The following is a 12,082-nucleotide window of genomic DNA, read 5'->3' as shown; positions in this document are numbered from 1 at the left end:
AACTGTTTCCTACACTCGACAGGCAGTTTCTGGAGGATATTAATCTGAATATTCTTAAGGATAACCTGATGAACTCTCAATGGACATACAAACATCAATCTGGAAATACCAGCTTCGATTCAAGGTCTCAACAATGGTCAAGCGATAAACGCAGGGCCGGAGAAGCATTAGCTATTCTACAAAGAACTGAATAGACTAATGGATGAAGAGATCAAGGGCTGGAGCCATTTTTCTACACGATCTAGTCAATCAAGTATTGAAAGGATTGCAAATAAGACCTGTCTTATCCAAAATGTCCCAGACTCCTCTATAAAAGAATAAATCTGGAACACTTTGGAGGGGGTATCTGTAGGCGTCAAAAAATGCTAATAGATATCCAAATATAGCTCAAGAGGAGATCATCGAAAAATCAAAGAAAAAAGACAGTCTTTACTATCTCGCACGTGAGACAAACTTTACTGTCTCTCCGCGCGAGAAAGTCTTTACTGTCTCTCCGCGCGAGACAGTGTTTACTGTCTCTCCGTGCGAGACAGTCTTTACTGTCTCTCCGTGCGAGACAGCCTTTACTGTCTCTCCGTGCGAGACAGCCTTTACTGTCTCTCGTGGGAAGGCAGTTACAACGAAAACTGCCAGACAGTTACTGTTCCCAAGATAGTATTTACTGTCTCACGGGCCGAGACAGTCTTTTCTGTCTCGGAACCCGAGACTGCCAGACAGTTACTGTTCCCGAGACAGTAAACACTGTCTCGGAAGAACTGTTCATCCCAGAGGCTATAAATACCCCCCGAGATCGATTTTTTTTGGGAGAGGCTGATCAGAGAGCATCCACAGGCTGATTTCAGAGCAGAGAGGGCAGAGTACTCGAGCTTCTGTAACTCCTTGATATTCAGGCTTTGACTTGATTTCAAGAAGAACGACTATCTTACCTTGATAAGATATCGTTTCAAGTTCTCACTTCGATAAACGAAGTCAGAATTATAAACCCCTCACGATTCGATCAGAATCTGTGATTTGGTGGTCCACGGGCTAACGCACCCCCGGCACAGGCAAAGATCCCACGCAAGCAGTGATCCAAACAACGATCCTGCGTTTGTTTCCCAAGAGTTGTAATTTTTATTTTGTTGTGTAAAAGAAGTCTTATAAAAAGGCTATCTCTTTTTGAATTTATTGTAATCGACTGAAGATATAATAAATTCCATGACAAAACCAACTTTTGACGCAAACAACATGGTGTTTGGTGCTTGGCAGGTTTGACAATCCAGGTTTCACCTGGGACTACAGCCTTGTGTGAACCCTAGGGTGTCATAGTTTAGTTTAGTTAGGATTAAAATATAATATTTTAAAAAATAGGGGTAATATAGTCCGTAGAAAAGTTTTTCTACAACTTCCTCTTTTAAAGGGAGTATGATTCCAAGCGAAATATATAATTTCATTTATAATTCAAAATCTTGAGACTTATTCAAAATATGATGCTTAAATTTTTCCACATCTTCTGTACTATATAAATATAAGCTAAGCCTCTGGTCTTATATTATACGATGAATATTATTTTCAAAGGAATCACATACTATTGCTTGTGGTTAACAAATGCTTCAAATCTTTATAGGCTTAATTAAACTTAAATATATTATAGCTTACGAAAGTTACACTCATATACCTCTACTTATATCTTAATGCACTTAATATCCTAATGTTTTCTAAAATTGCATGTTTGTACATAATAATGATAATTAATTTAGTTAATTTATAATTAGAATATAATATCAAAAAAGAATAGGAATATTGAGATTATTCAAAATATGAAGCTTAAACTTTTCCACATCTTCTGTACTATATAAATATAAGCTATGCCTCTGGCCTCATACTATACGATGAATATTATTTATCAAAGGGATCACATATTATTGCTTGTGGTTAATAAATGCTTCAAATCTTTATAGGCTTCATTAAACTTAAATACCTTACAGCTTACGAAAGTTATACTCATATACCTCCACTTATATCTTAATGCACTTAAATATCCTAATGTTTTTTTTATAAAATTGCATGTTTGTACTTATGTACTCAAGAATATTCTTTATAATTTTCCTATGTGAGTGCCATGATATAATTTTAGGACAATTCTATATTTTCTACTCCTTCCAAAATAAGTTATTAACTTGCAATTATCTATTAATATAGTATTATGCATTATTCATAATTAGTATGAGAGTTTTACAGTTACATTGAGAGTTTTAAAGTTAAGATAGACAAAATTAAAGTGACATGTAATATGATTAATTAATTTAGTTAATATATGATTAAAATATAATATAAAAAAGAATAGGGCCAGTATAGTTAATAATTTTTTTTCCACAACAATCTCTTTCAAAGGGAGTAAATGATTTGGAAATATCTTATTAATTATAGCATCATCTACGAAAAATACCAAAAATTCTAGTGTCCCATCAACAACTCCCCCCAAGAATAATCCGATATTTCCCCTCTCCACACCAAACCATCACCTTCCGCATCCAAAAATTCCACGCACGTGTCAACCGCACAACACAAACTCCCACCTCCCTCTCTCGAAGACAAAATCTTTGTCCGCAGCCGCGAAAAAAAAAAATTCAGAAAAGAGAGAAAAAATCGCGATTCTCTTCTTCTTTTATCCTCTGCTTACAACCCAAGCTAAAATTAAAAAAGACCCACTTTTTTCTTAAAGCCCCTCGTAAAAAGGAGGAATTTTGAGGTGAGAATCACAGGGAATGGGGAGGTGGGCTAGGGTTTGCCTTCAGTCGACGCTGAAGGTGGTGAATTCGATCCTAGGGTTCGCTGGGATGGGGATGATACTGTACTCTCTGTGGCTGATTCGGGTTTGGTACCGGCATGGCGTGCCCGATTCGGCTTCTCCTTGGTTTGAAATCTCTCCTTTTGTTTGTAGTTTACCTGCAAAGTTTGCATCTTGGTTGCCCATTTTGTGTAGAACTGGAGGTTGATTATTATTATTTTTTTGGTGGTTAATTTTTGTTACTGTACTGTCTGTTTGGATGCTTGTTTGTTTTGAGGAAGGCTATGATTAGCGGTCTGTTTGTGGGGTCTCCTTGGAATAGGGAAGAAGTTGCTTGATGGAAGGAAACACTATTTACTTGTTGATAACGAGTTATAAATTTAATTAGAATTTTAGTTTGTAGTAATCATGAGAGCTTGATGATTGTAGCAATTGTAGAAAATTAAATTGAAACCGACGATAGATATAACACTGTTGCAATTGATACAGTGGAGTTGGGCCTTTCTCCGTTTGGAAAATTTTTATGGAGCTGTTAAGGAGAAAGGGTTAAGTTGGTTAATACATTAGTATTAAAAGCGTTAAATTGGCTAACGATTTAGTTTAAGATTTGTTTTAATTCTTGTGCTCTTCTTTATTTTCTTTATAGATAAAGGGGTTCTCTTGACCCGTTTATAGAGATGGATTAGTAAACCCCTCGTACTGAGGGATTAACTCATATTGACCTCACTAGAGGTGTTATTTTAACTCTCTTATAATTTTGTATTGGCGAATTAATATGGGCTATCTTTTTTCTTTTAGTTATCTTAACTCATTGTAAAATTTTATTGTGATTGGCAGGTTAAGGAGGGGTTAACTTTCCTTAACCCAGGGGTTGACTTTCCTTAACCCCTCAGTTAAGTCGTTGCTAAACAACACCTTAGTTTGCTATCGATCATTATTAGTACCCTGTTGCATTTGGCTCTATGGCTTGTATTGTGCCATAGAGTGGATCCAATGCTATCACGAGATTATTATCATTTCCCCTCTTTATCTGGAATACTTTCTAGGTTCTCTCATAGGGTGGTGGTTGAAGAAAAGTGAAGCTTTTCTGACCTCTAAATGGTGATTTAAGACGATCATCTCCTGTTCTTAGTTGTCACATCTAGGAATCCTATGTGAATGATGTTCCAATACAAAATTTAGCTTGTATTTCAGGCATATAGTAGTTTAATGAGACTAATGATGTGATCTTGGCAACACAGTCCATTAAGAATTGTTTCTGGTATCCCTCAATAGGAATTCACTACTTAATTTATATATGCATTGATACAGCAACACCTGGCCGTCCATCTTGTCATATTTGTACTTAAGGAGGCATACTTATTTATGTACTTAAGGAAGCATACTTATTTATTTTATATGTGCTCATACATATTAGTTTTTAGTTTGTATCTTGGATTAAAGCACAACTTATATTAGTGGTTTTGCTACTTTCATATTTAACGGAAGCAGACAACTGATATTTATTTTTGTTTTTGGCAGCCGTACATCTTATTCCTGAATTTTGTTTTTTTCTTAGTTTTATTTGATAATGAGCTTAACTTTCGTACAGATGGCACAGCTTGTTATACTTTGCTAAATGGCTAAATGGTATAAAGCCTGAGATATAAATACTGGCAAACTTGCAGGTTCATGTACGCCTTTCTTGGTCTAGGAATTTCACTATGCTTGATAACTTGCTCTGGATACATTGCTGCTGAAACTGCCAACGGCCATTGCCTCTCTTGTGTATCCTTTTCTAATGAAACTAGATCAGAATATTTTCTTCACGTTCTATTCAAAATGAAGATGCTTTTCCATGAATTCCTGCCTTATATTATCTAGTATTATCCTTTGCCTTTCTTATTGACCTTAAATGGATATCATAGTACATGGTGGTTGTTTTTTTACTCCTTGCATTGGAGGCTGCTATTACTGCTGATGTTTTCCTGAACAGAAACTGGGAAGAGGTAGTAATCTCATTGATTTTTTTGTTTTGTTTATAGGACCTTTCTTTTTTGCTTTTCTATGATTTTTGTGATTTACTAATAGACTCTGCATCAATGAATAGGATTTTCCAGATGATCCTTCAGGAAAGTTTGATGAATTCAAAGATTTTGTGAGATCAAATTTTGAAATGTGCAAATGGATAAGCTTGTCTATTGCAGCTACACAGGTATATATTTTGGATAAATCATGTTTCCAGAGGCATCATATATTTGATAAATCATGTTTCCAGAGGCATCATTATTTGTATCATACTATGCTTAGCTTGTTCTTTAGATATTTGCGGTTGTAATTCTTGATATATCGTATAATATAACGAAATATAGGAGCGATTAACCTTGCATACCTTTATCCAAGGTTAACTATGCATACCTTTATCCAAGATTGTCGATCATTTGCAACTAGTTGTTGATGTCTTATTGATATCCATATCTTCAATGTATTGATGGTGGGAGGTTGCAGAAGAACCTCGTTGCTTGATCGAGAGTAATTGATGACAGAGGAGATCAATTAGTCTAACTAATTCTCCATTATGTTGTTATTTATGCATATACAATTGCCTGAAGATGGTTATTTATAAGTTTTTAGTGCAACCTTCTCCTTGATGCAATAGGGAAGCGCTTGATCTGCTTGATGAAATCTAACGCTAACAAGAGTTTAGACAATTGGACCAAAGGCCTAATCTCTGATTGATTTGGCAGTTAACTCATTGAGCCCCTTCAAATGTTTTATTTTTAATTTGTCAGCATTTTTTGTGTGGCTAGTTTGGGAGGTTTTAGCTCTCTACCCTCTCATTACCCTTTCCTTTTACCGCTCGTGAGCATAGGAAGAAAATGATTCATCCCCAAGGATTTCCAAGAAACCAATTACCTTATAATATCATAGGAAGAAAATGATTCATCCTTTAGGATTCAACACTTAATAGGAACTGATCATGATATTATGCAATGTTGCACAAAGATGTAATGAAGATTTATTTTTTTGAAGAGAAGGTGGTTGTGGGAGGGAAAGGATAAAAGAATATTGCATAGGGAAAGGATAAAAGAATATTGCATTGAGCTTCTCAATTGGCTCATTTTTCACTTGCCTGGTGCCATCTCCTTTTGTGTTGGTTTGTCTTGAGAAGTGAATCCCTTTGAGATGAGACCTTGTGAAGCTTGATGTTGCTAATGGAGGTGTTCTTTGTGAACCGGTATCGAACAAATAGGAATTTTAAGAGAATACACTCCTTACCCACTCTTCACTCTCTTTAAGGCTGCTGATAGGGTTGCATTATGGGCTTGAGCCATCAAATAAACATGCAATCATACAATGCGCGCAGCATTCCCTTTTATTCGATTAAAAGTTATGTTCAACCTATGCTTTAGTTTTTACCTTTTCGTGTTTGATTTTTATGATCTTTGAAGTACATTTACCTAAGTTCTATCATTTTTTTTCTTTCCTCTTTTTATGTAGGCACTTTCTATCTTTATTGCCATGGTTCTTCGAGTTCTTGGTCCTGAGCGCATGATCAACTATGACAGCGACGACGACTATGTACCTACGAGGCTTCCTCTCTTGAGAAATCAGGCTCCACGGACATCATATGTAACTGACCCCGTTTTACCTCAGAAGAATGAATCTTGGAATGTTAATTTTGAAAGTTCATGAAATGTGTAATATAGCTGACAGTAAAGCTCTGTAGTTGTATTATCTATAGTTAGCTTAGCTAGTTGACACATTGTTTGACAAATCCTTTGTACTGTATACATCTTTAATAGGTGAATGAGCTAGATTTGCTCTTTCCTTAACTGTGATCTCATTTCAGAGGGTTACTTGGGGGAATACAAGATTTGAAGTTAATGTACATTTAAATGTCGCACGATATGTTAATGTTTACTTATACAAATTCCTTTTGTGAAGCAATCTGTTCGTGGAGTTTATGCCATCGATTTCGTGTTGTTATTTCAGTCACTGTAGACCGCCAAGAGTTTACTTCTTCCATCAAACATGATTTATGATTTAATAGACGGATTTAATTTTATGTTGAGTGAAAAATAAGAATTTATGCAATGTGATAGTTGCACTTGGGATGTATAAACATTACCAATATGAACAGATGATAATGACTGAGAAGTGATTTTTGTTATGCAGAACAAGGACTAAAAGGGATCCAAAATCCAATCCTCAACCTTGGTACGCTAGTAACTGCAAGTTATGTCTAGATGTAAATGAATCTAATTTGAGGAGTAGATATTTACGATATTCATTCTCTCTCATTTATATATGATGAGAAGTTAATGATACTTGTAAAGACATAGGAAAATGAGATATGTCATTTCTAAAGACACAAAAAGTTAACATGTGTCATATCATAGATAACCAATCTATTTTGTGTTAACATGTGTCATATCATAGATAACCAATCTATAACTTAGAAAAAAAGGGAAAAAAAAATCTAATAACCATATATGTAGGTATAGAAATAAAAAAATGCTCATGTAGAGAGTCTCTACATGAAATCATATATAAAAAATTGCACCCATGTTAAATCATATTTAAACAAAGAAATCTAAAAATTACACAAAAAACACCAAAAAAAAAAAAAGATAATCACAAGCAAACCCTTAAAATTATGAAAATTGCAGGACTCTCCTAGAAAAATCTCAAAGTTAAGATAGCCCCCAATTTTTTTTGAAAATTTCAAAAAACTCCCAAAAAATATATGAAAGTTTAAAAAAACCAAAACCTACATATAGAACATGAAAAAAAATGAAAATTACAAATGACAACCTAAAAGATAAGAAAATTAAAAACATAACCTTGATGAGTCTAGTCAATTTCCAGAAACCAAGTTAAAATATGTTGTATCTGTTGGAGTTATATCTCGTAAGGTAACTAGACAACATTATTATTTCTTAGTCTAATGAAAAACTTTTGGCTACAATATTTCTCCATAAAAAACATACATCGTATACATCATATCTAAGAAACACAAGTCTTATTAGAGCACTTTCCACGAGAGAAGATGCCCTAAACCATATAAATAATAGTTAAAACTTTAAGTCCTTGTAGTATTACCCAATTGCAAATAGTATAGTTCTATTTTTTTTACAAACAAACCCTCTGTAATATTGGCTCAGGTGCGAATATACCTCTTAGTGAACACTTTTCACTCTTTTAAAATTCGAAAAAGGGGATCTATCCTCACCAATAAAACCATAGAGGGTCCACTGACATCCTTAAACATTTTTAATGATTTCAACAGTAATAAAAAAAAATTTTCACCCTATGAGTTTATAAAAACAAAACTATAAAGTCTATTTGCACTTGGGTGATACTACGGGAGTTTGTTGTGAATTAACCCAAATTTTAAAGCGCTCTGCTGCCTTCTTTGTGAATCGGAAATGCTATTTGGCTCGCTCTTTAACTCGCTAGTTGAACTCGCGCCTACGTGGAGCCAGCCACGTCACCACCCCCAAAAGCATTCCTATGACCTTCCATTCCTTCCCCAAACTCGTTTCTCTCTCCTCACTTCAACCATCTCCCCAAAAGAAACCCACTCCCCCTCCCAACCCTAGCCCCAACTCCGCCGTGACATGCAGGAAACAGTTTATACTCATATACCCGTTGGAGTCTTGAGGAGAAGCTTGTCTTCACTTGGGGCAAAGATTTGACTAGGGCTGTCCATTTTACCCGCTGGCCCGGGCCCGGCCCGGCCCGGCCTCGGCCCGGAAAACCGGGCCAGGCCGAGTGCGCCACCGGGTCAACGCCCGGGCCGGGCAGCCCGGGACCGGAGCCCGGCCCGGGTGGCAACGGTCACCAGTGGTGACCGTTGCCGGAATTAGGCCGGGCCGGCCACAACGGTCACATTGGTGACGCCGTTGTGTGAAAACGACGCGGCCGGGCCGGGCTGGCCCGGCCCGGCCTGGCCGCGGATTCAAGCGGTCAGCAGCGAATAAGTGACCGTTGTGGCCGGGTCGGCCCGTCCCGGCCCGGTAACAACGGTCAGATTGGCCCTTTGACCGTTTTGCCCTCAAAAACGGTCAAAAAACGGCTATTTTGTGAGGTTATTTTGGTCATTTACCTAGGGGGCTGGTTCTATAAATAGAGGGGGGTTTTCATTTGTTTTCTTCACACCAAAAACTCATCTCTTCTCTCTTATACTCTTATACTCTCTCTTATACTCTTATACTCTCTTATTTATACTTTCTAATCCAATCCCCAAATGGCTTCCGGATCTGATTATGAAGAGCAAAACATATCTCCCGATCCTGAATTGAGTCCTCCTACTATGAGTCCTCCTACTATCAGTCCTCCTACCGAAGTTAATCCCGAATCCGGTGGCGACGAATCTGCACCAAGAGCTCCTAAACGGCCAAGATCCGATGTGTGGAATTTTTACGAGAAGATCGACGTCACCAAGGATGAACACGGTAGGATCCTCACCCAGAAGGCTAAGTGTGCTTTGTGCGGCAAGATTTTTCAAGCTCATCATAAGAGCGGCACCAACCACCTCAAACGCCATTTAGATAAACACAACAAAGGCCAGCCTCCTCAAGGTGATATCCGACAATCCATGATTTCTCAATCCTCCTCTTCTGGTAGTCTCGGTAGTTGGAACTATGACGCTGCCAGAGCCAGGAAATGCGTAATCAGGTTTATCATTCTTAAAAACCTTCCTTTTAAATTAGTAGAAGATGATGAATTTGAAGATATGTTTAGAGATGGTTTTTATCCTGCATTTAAAAAATTTTCTCGTCAAACCTGTCAACGTGATATTTTAAAATATTATCAGCAAGAACAAGAAAAAATAATTTCTTATTTTAAAAATTTAAACTGTAAATTTTCTTTAACTTCTGATATTTGGACATCTAGAGCACAAACTGGATATTTATGTATCACAGCACACTGGATTGATGAAAATTGGCAAATGTTTAAAAGAGTTGTTTCTTTTATTGCAATAGAAGAGTCACATACTGGTGCTAATGTTGCAAATTTAATAATTGAAGAACTTATGAAATTAGAAATTTCACAAAGAATATTTTCTCTTTCACTAGATAATGCAAGTAATAACAATGTAGCTGTTGATTTTATCAGATCATCTTTATCATTGCCATGTCATGGTGATCTTTTTCATATTAGGTGCATCTGTCATATTTTAAATTTAATTGTTCAAAGTGCATTTACTGAAATTAAACCCATGATAGAAAAGGTTAGAACAGTTGCTTACATGCATAGTGCTTCTGAACAAAGACTTAAAAGATGGAAACAATTTTGTAAAAGAAAAAATGTAAAGCCTAGACTAATTCCAAAAGATGTTGACCATAGGTGGAATTCCACATATGCAATGTTAAGTGTAGCAATAGAATATAAAGACATTATAACTGATTTTATAAACTATTATGCTTCTAGTTCTAGTTCTGGTAGCACTTATGGAATAACTGAAGATGAATGGACAGTTATATGTAATTTAAATGAAATGTTACAAGTTTTTTATGATGCTACCATGTTATTATCTGGCTGTTATTATCCAACCATTACTTTAGCTGCTTTACAAATTTTAAATATTCAAAATTTTTTTGATAAATATCGTTTGGATGCTACTTTTGGACCTATGGTTTTTGAAATGGAGAGCAAATTTAATAAGTATTTTAGGCCTATTCCTCATATTTTTGGTTTGGGGGTTCTTATTGATCCATGCTTGAAGGATATTGGCCTTCGAAGTTTGTTACAGTCATTGTATGGTGGACAGGTTATAGACTTAGATGATGGAACCACCCTGAATGCTACTACTCATCATTTACTTATTAGAAATTATTTTCAAACTTTATATGATGAGTATGCAGCTAGACATGGTGTAGCTGCACAACAGTCTGCAGCTTCGGTTTCTTCGAGCTCATCCCGAGCCCGAGGTAAAAGTGTAAGTTTTGATAGGTATGCAATGGTAGCCGAGCTAACTGGTGGATCTGGACTTGGATCGTCATCATCGGAGGTTTCTGAAATAGATGAATATTTTTCTGCTTCTTTAGTTAGATGTCAAGGAAATGCTTTAGATATTTTGCAATGGTGGAAAGTATATGGATCAGTTTCATATCCTATACTTTCCACCATGGTTCGTGATTTACTAACAGTGCAGGTTTCGACGGTAGCTTCGGAATCCGCCTTCAGCACAGCAGGTCGTTTGATCGACGATCATAGGACATGCTTGGATCCGTATACTGTACAAGCGGTGATGTGCTTACAAGATTGGTGGAGGTACGAGAAGCGAACGCAAGGCATCGATCGGATGGCTGGAATTGAAGATAAATTTGAAGAATTGGGACTAGCAGATAGATATAAAGAATAGATTGTAGTTTTTATATCTTAGCTTACAATTTGTAAAGAATTATTTTGGAAATAATTGCAAATGATAGTGATATAGGTGAGTAGGTGCCAACCTAGTTGGGATTTACTTATCTATTGTGATGCGATTAATTCCAAAATAAATTTGTACTTGTAATTTGTAACTGATTTATCAATTATTAATAAAGAATATGTTTTTATCATTTCTTATTTGTAATTTATGTCATTTTAAGTAATTAATAAAATTATTGTTTTTGTTATTTTTCTTGTCTTTTTTTTATAATTTATAAGTTAAATAACATTAAAAAATTTTGGAAAAAAATAAAAAAAAATAAAAAAATAAAAAAAAAGGAAAATCACCCGCGCCAGCCCGGAACCCGGCCCGGTCGGGCCCTCCTACGCCGTAGTCCCCTCTATCTCCCATCCCCTCGGCTCTCCATAGAAGCTCTAAAATCGGATCGATCTCTCTCATCCCCCCACTTCAAAATAGATATCTCTCCTTTTTTTTTAATTTCAATCAAATCAGATGAAAAAAATGAAATTGTAAAATGGTGGATTTTGGGGAGTAATTATGATTTTACTGGTTAATTCGTCCTTAACCAAGAAATTTTTCGTGGGTCTTGTGGATTGTTTTGAATAAGTAGGAAGATTGACACTAGAAGTTGAGAATGATTGAGGCATTGAACAAGGAGGATGAAAATGTCAGGTAGCTGGGTGTATTTCGTAGTCGAAAATCATTGTGATGTCAGGTTCGAACATGGATTTTGCATGGATTATAGTTTGTAGGTTTTGATCTGTCTGCAACTGCTCCTTTTTCCCTGAAAAAAAACATTTTTTTTTGTTTGAATCGTAGGTTTATAGGCTTTGATCATATTGCCTTTCATCCATCACAATGTTATCAGGTACCTGCATCTCACCCATGAACTAGCATCCTTTAGTTATCATTTTTTATCCTGATATTTA

At 36.1% G+C, this 12,082-nt stretch overlaps 1 protein-coding gene across 1 annotated transcript; it reads left to right on the top strand.

The window, feature by feature from the left end:
• Positions 2,511 to 6,643, top strand: LOC109850268 (tetraspanin-19-like). Its single transcript, XM_020420244.1, has 5 exons — positions 2,511 to 2,896; positions 4,438 to 4,537; positions 4,678 to 4,758; positions 4,860 to 4,964; positions 6,251 to 6,643. The coding sequence occupies exons 1-5, from the start codon at positions 2,748 to 2,750 to the stop codon at positions 6,443 to 6,445; spliced, it is 630 nt and encodes a 209-aa protein (XP_020275833.1). The 5' UTR covers positions 2,511 to 2,747; the 3' UTR covers positions 6,446 to 6,643.

Source organism: Asparagus officinalis, chromosome 7 (assembly GCF_001876935.1).
Source record: "Asparagus officinalis chromosome 7, Aspof.V1, whole genome shotgun sequence".
Classification (NCBI taxonomy): Eukaryota; Viridiplantae; Streptophyta; class Magnoliopsida; order Asparagales; family Asparagaceae; genus Asparagus; species Asparagus officinalis.
Note: the sequence above shows the minus strand (reverse complement) of the source record. Positions and strands in the feature narration are given on the sequence as shown.

What these genes read in the sequence shown, in the direction of transcription:
- LOC109850268 (XM_020420244.1), top strand. Translation starts at nt 2,748, where the DNA reads ATGGGGAGGTGGGCTAGGGTTTGCCTTCAGTCGACGCTGAAGGTGGTG. An exon ending in CCCGATTCGGCTTCTCCTTG is followed by an intron (nt 2,897 to 4,437) that starts GTTTGAAATCTC and finishes GCAAACTTGCAG; the next exon opens with GTTCATGTACGCCTTTCTTG. An exon ending in TGAACAGAAACTGGGAAGAG is followed by an intron (nt 4,759 to 4,859) that starts GTAGTAATCTCA and finishes ATCAATGAATAG; the next exon opens with GATTTTCCAGATGATCCTTC.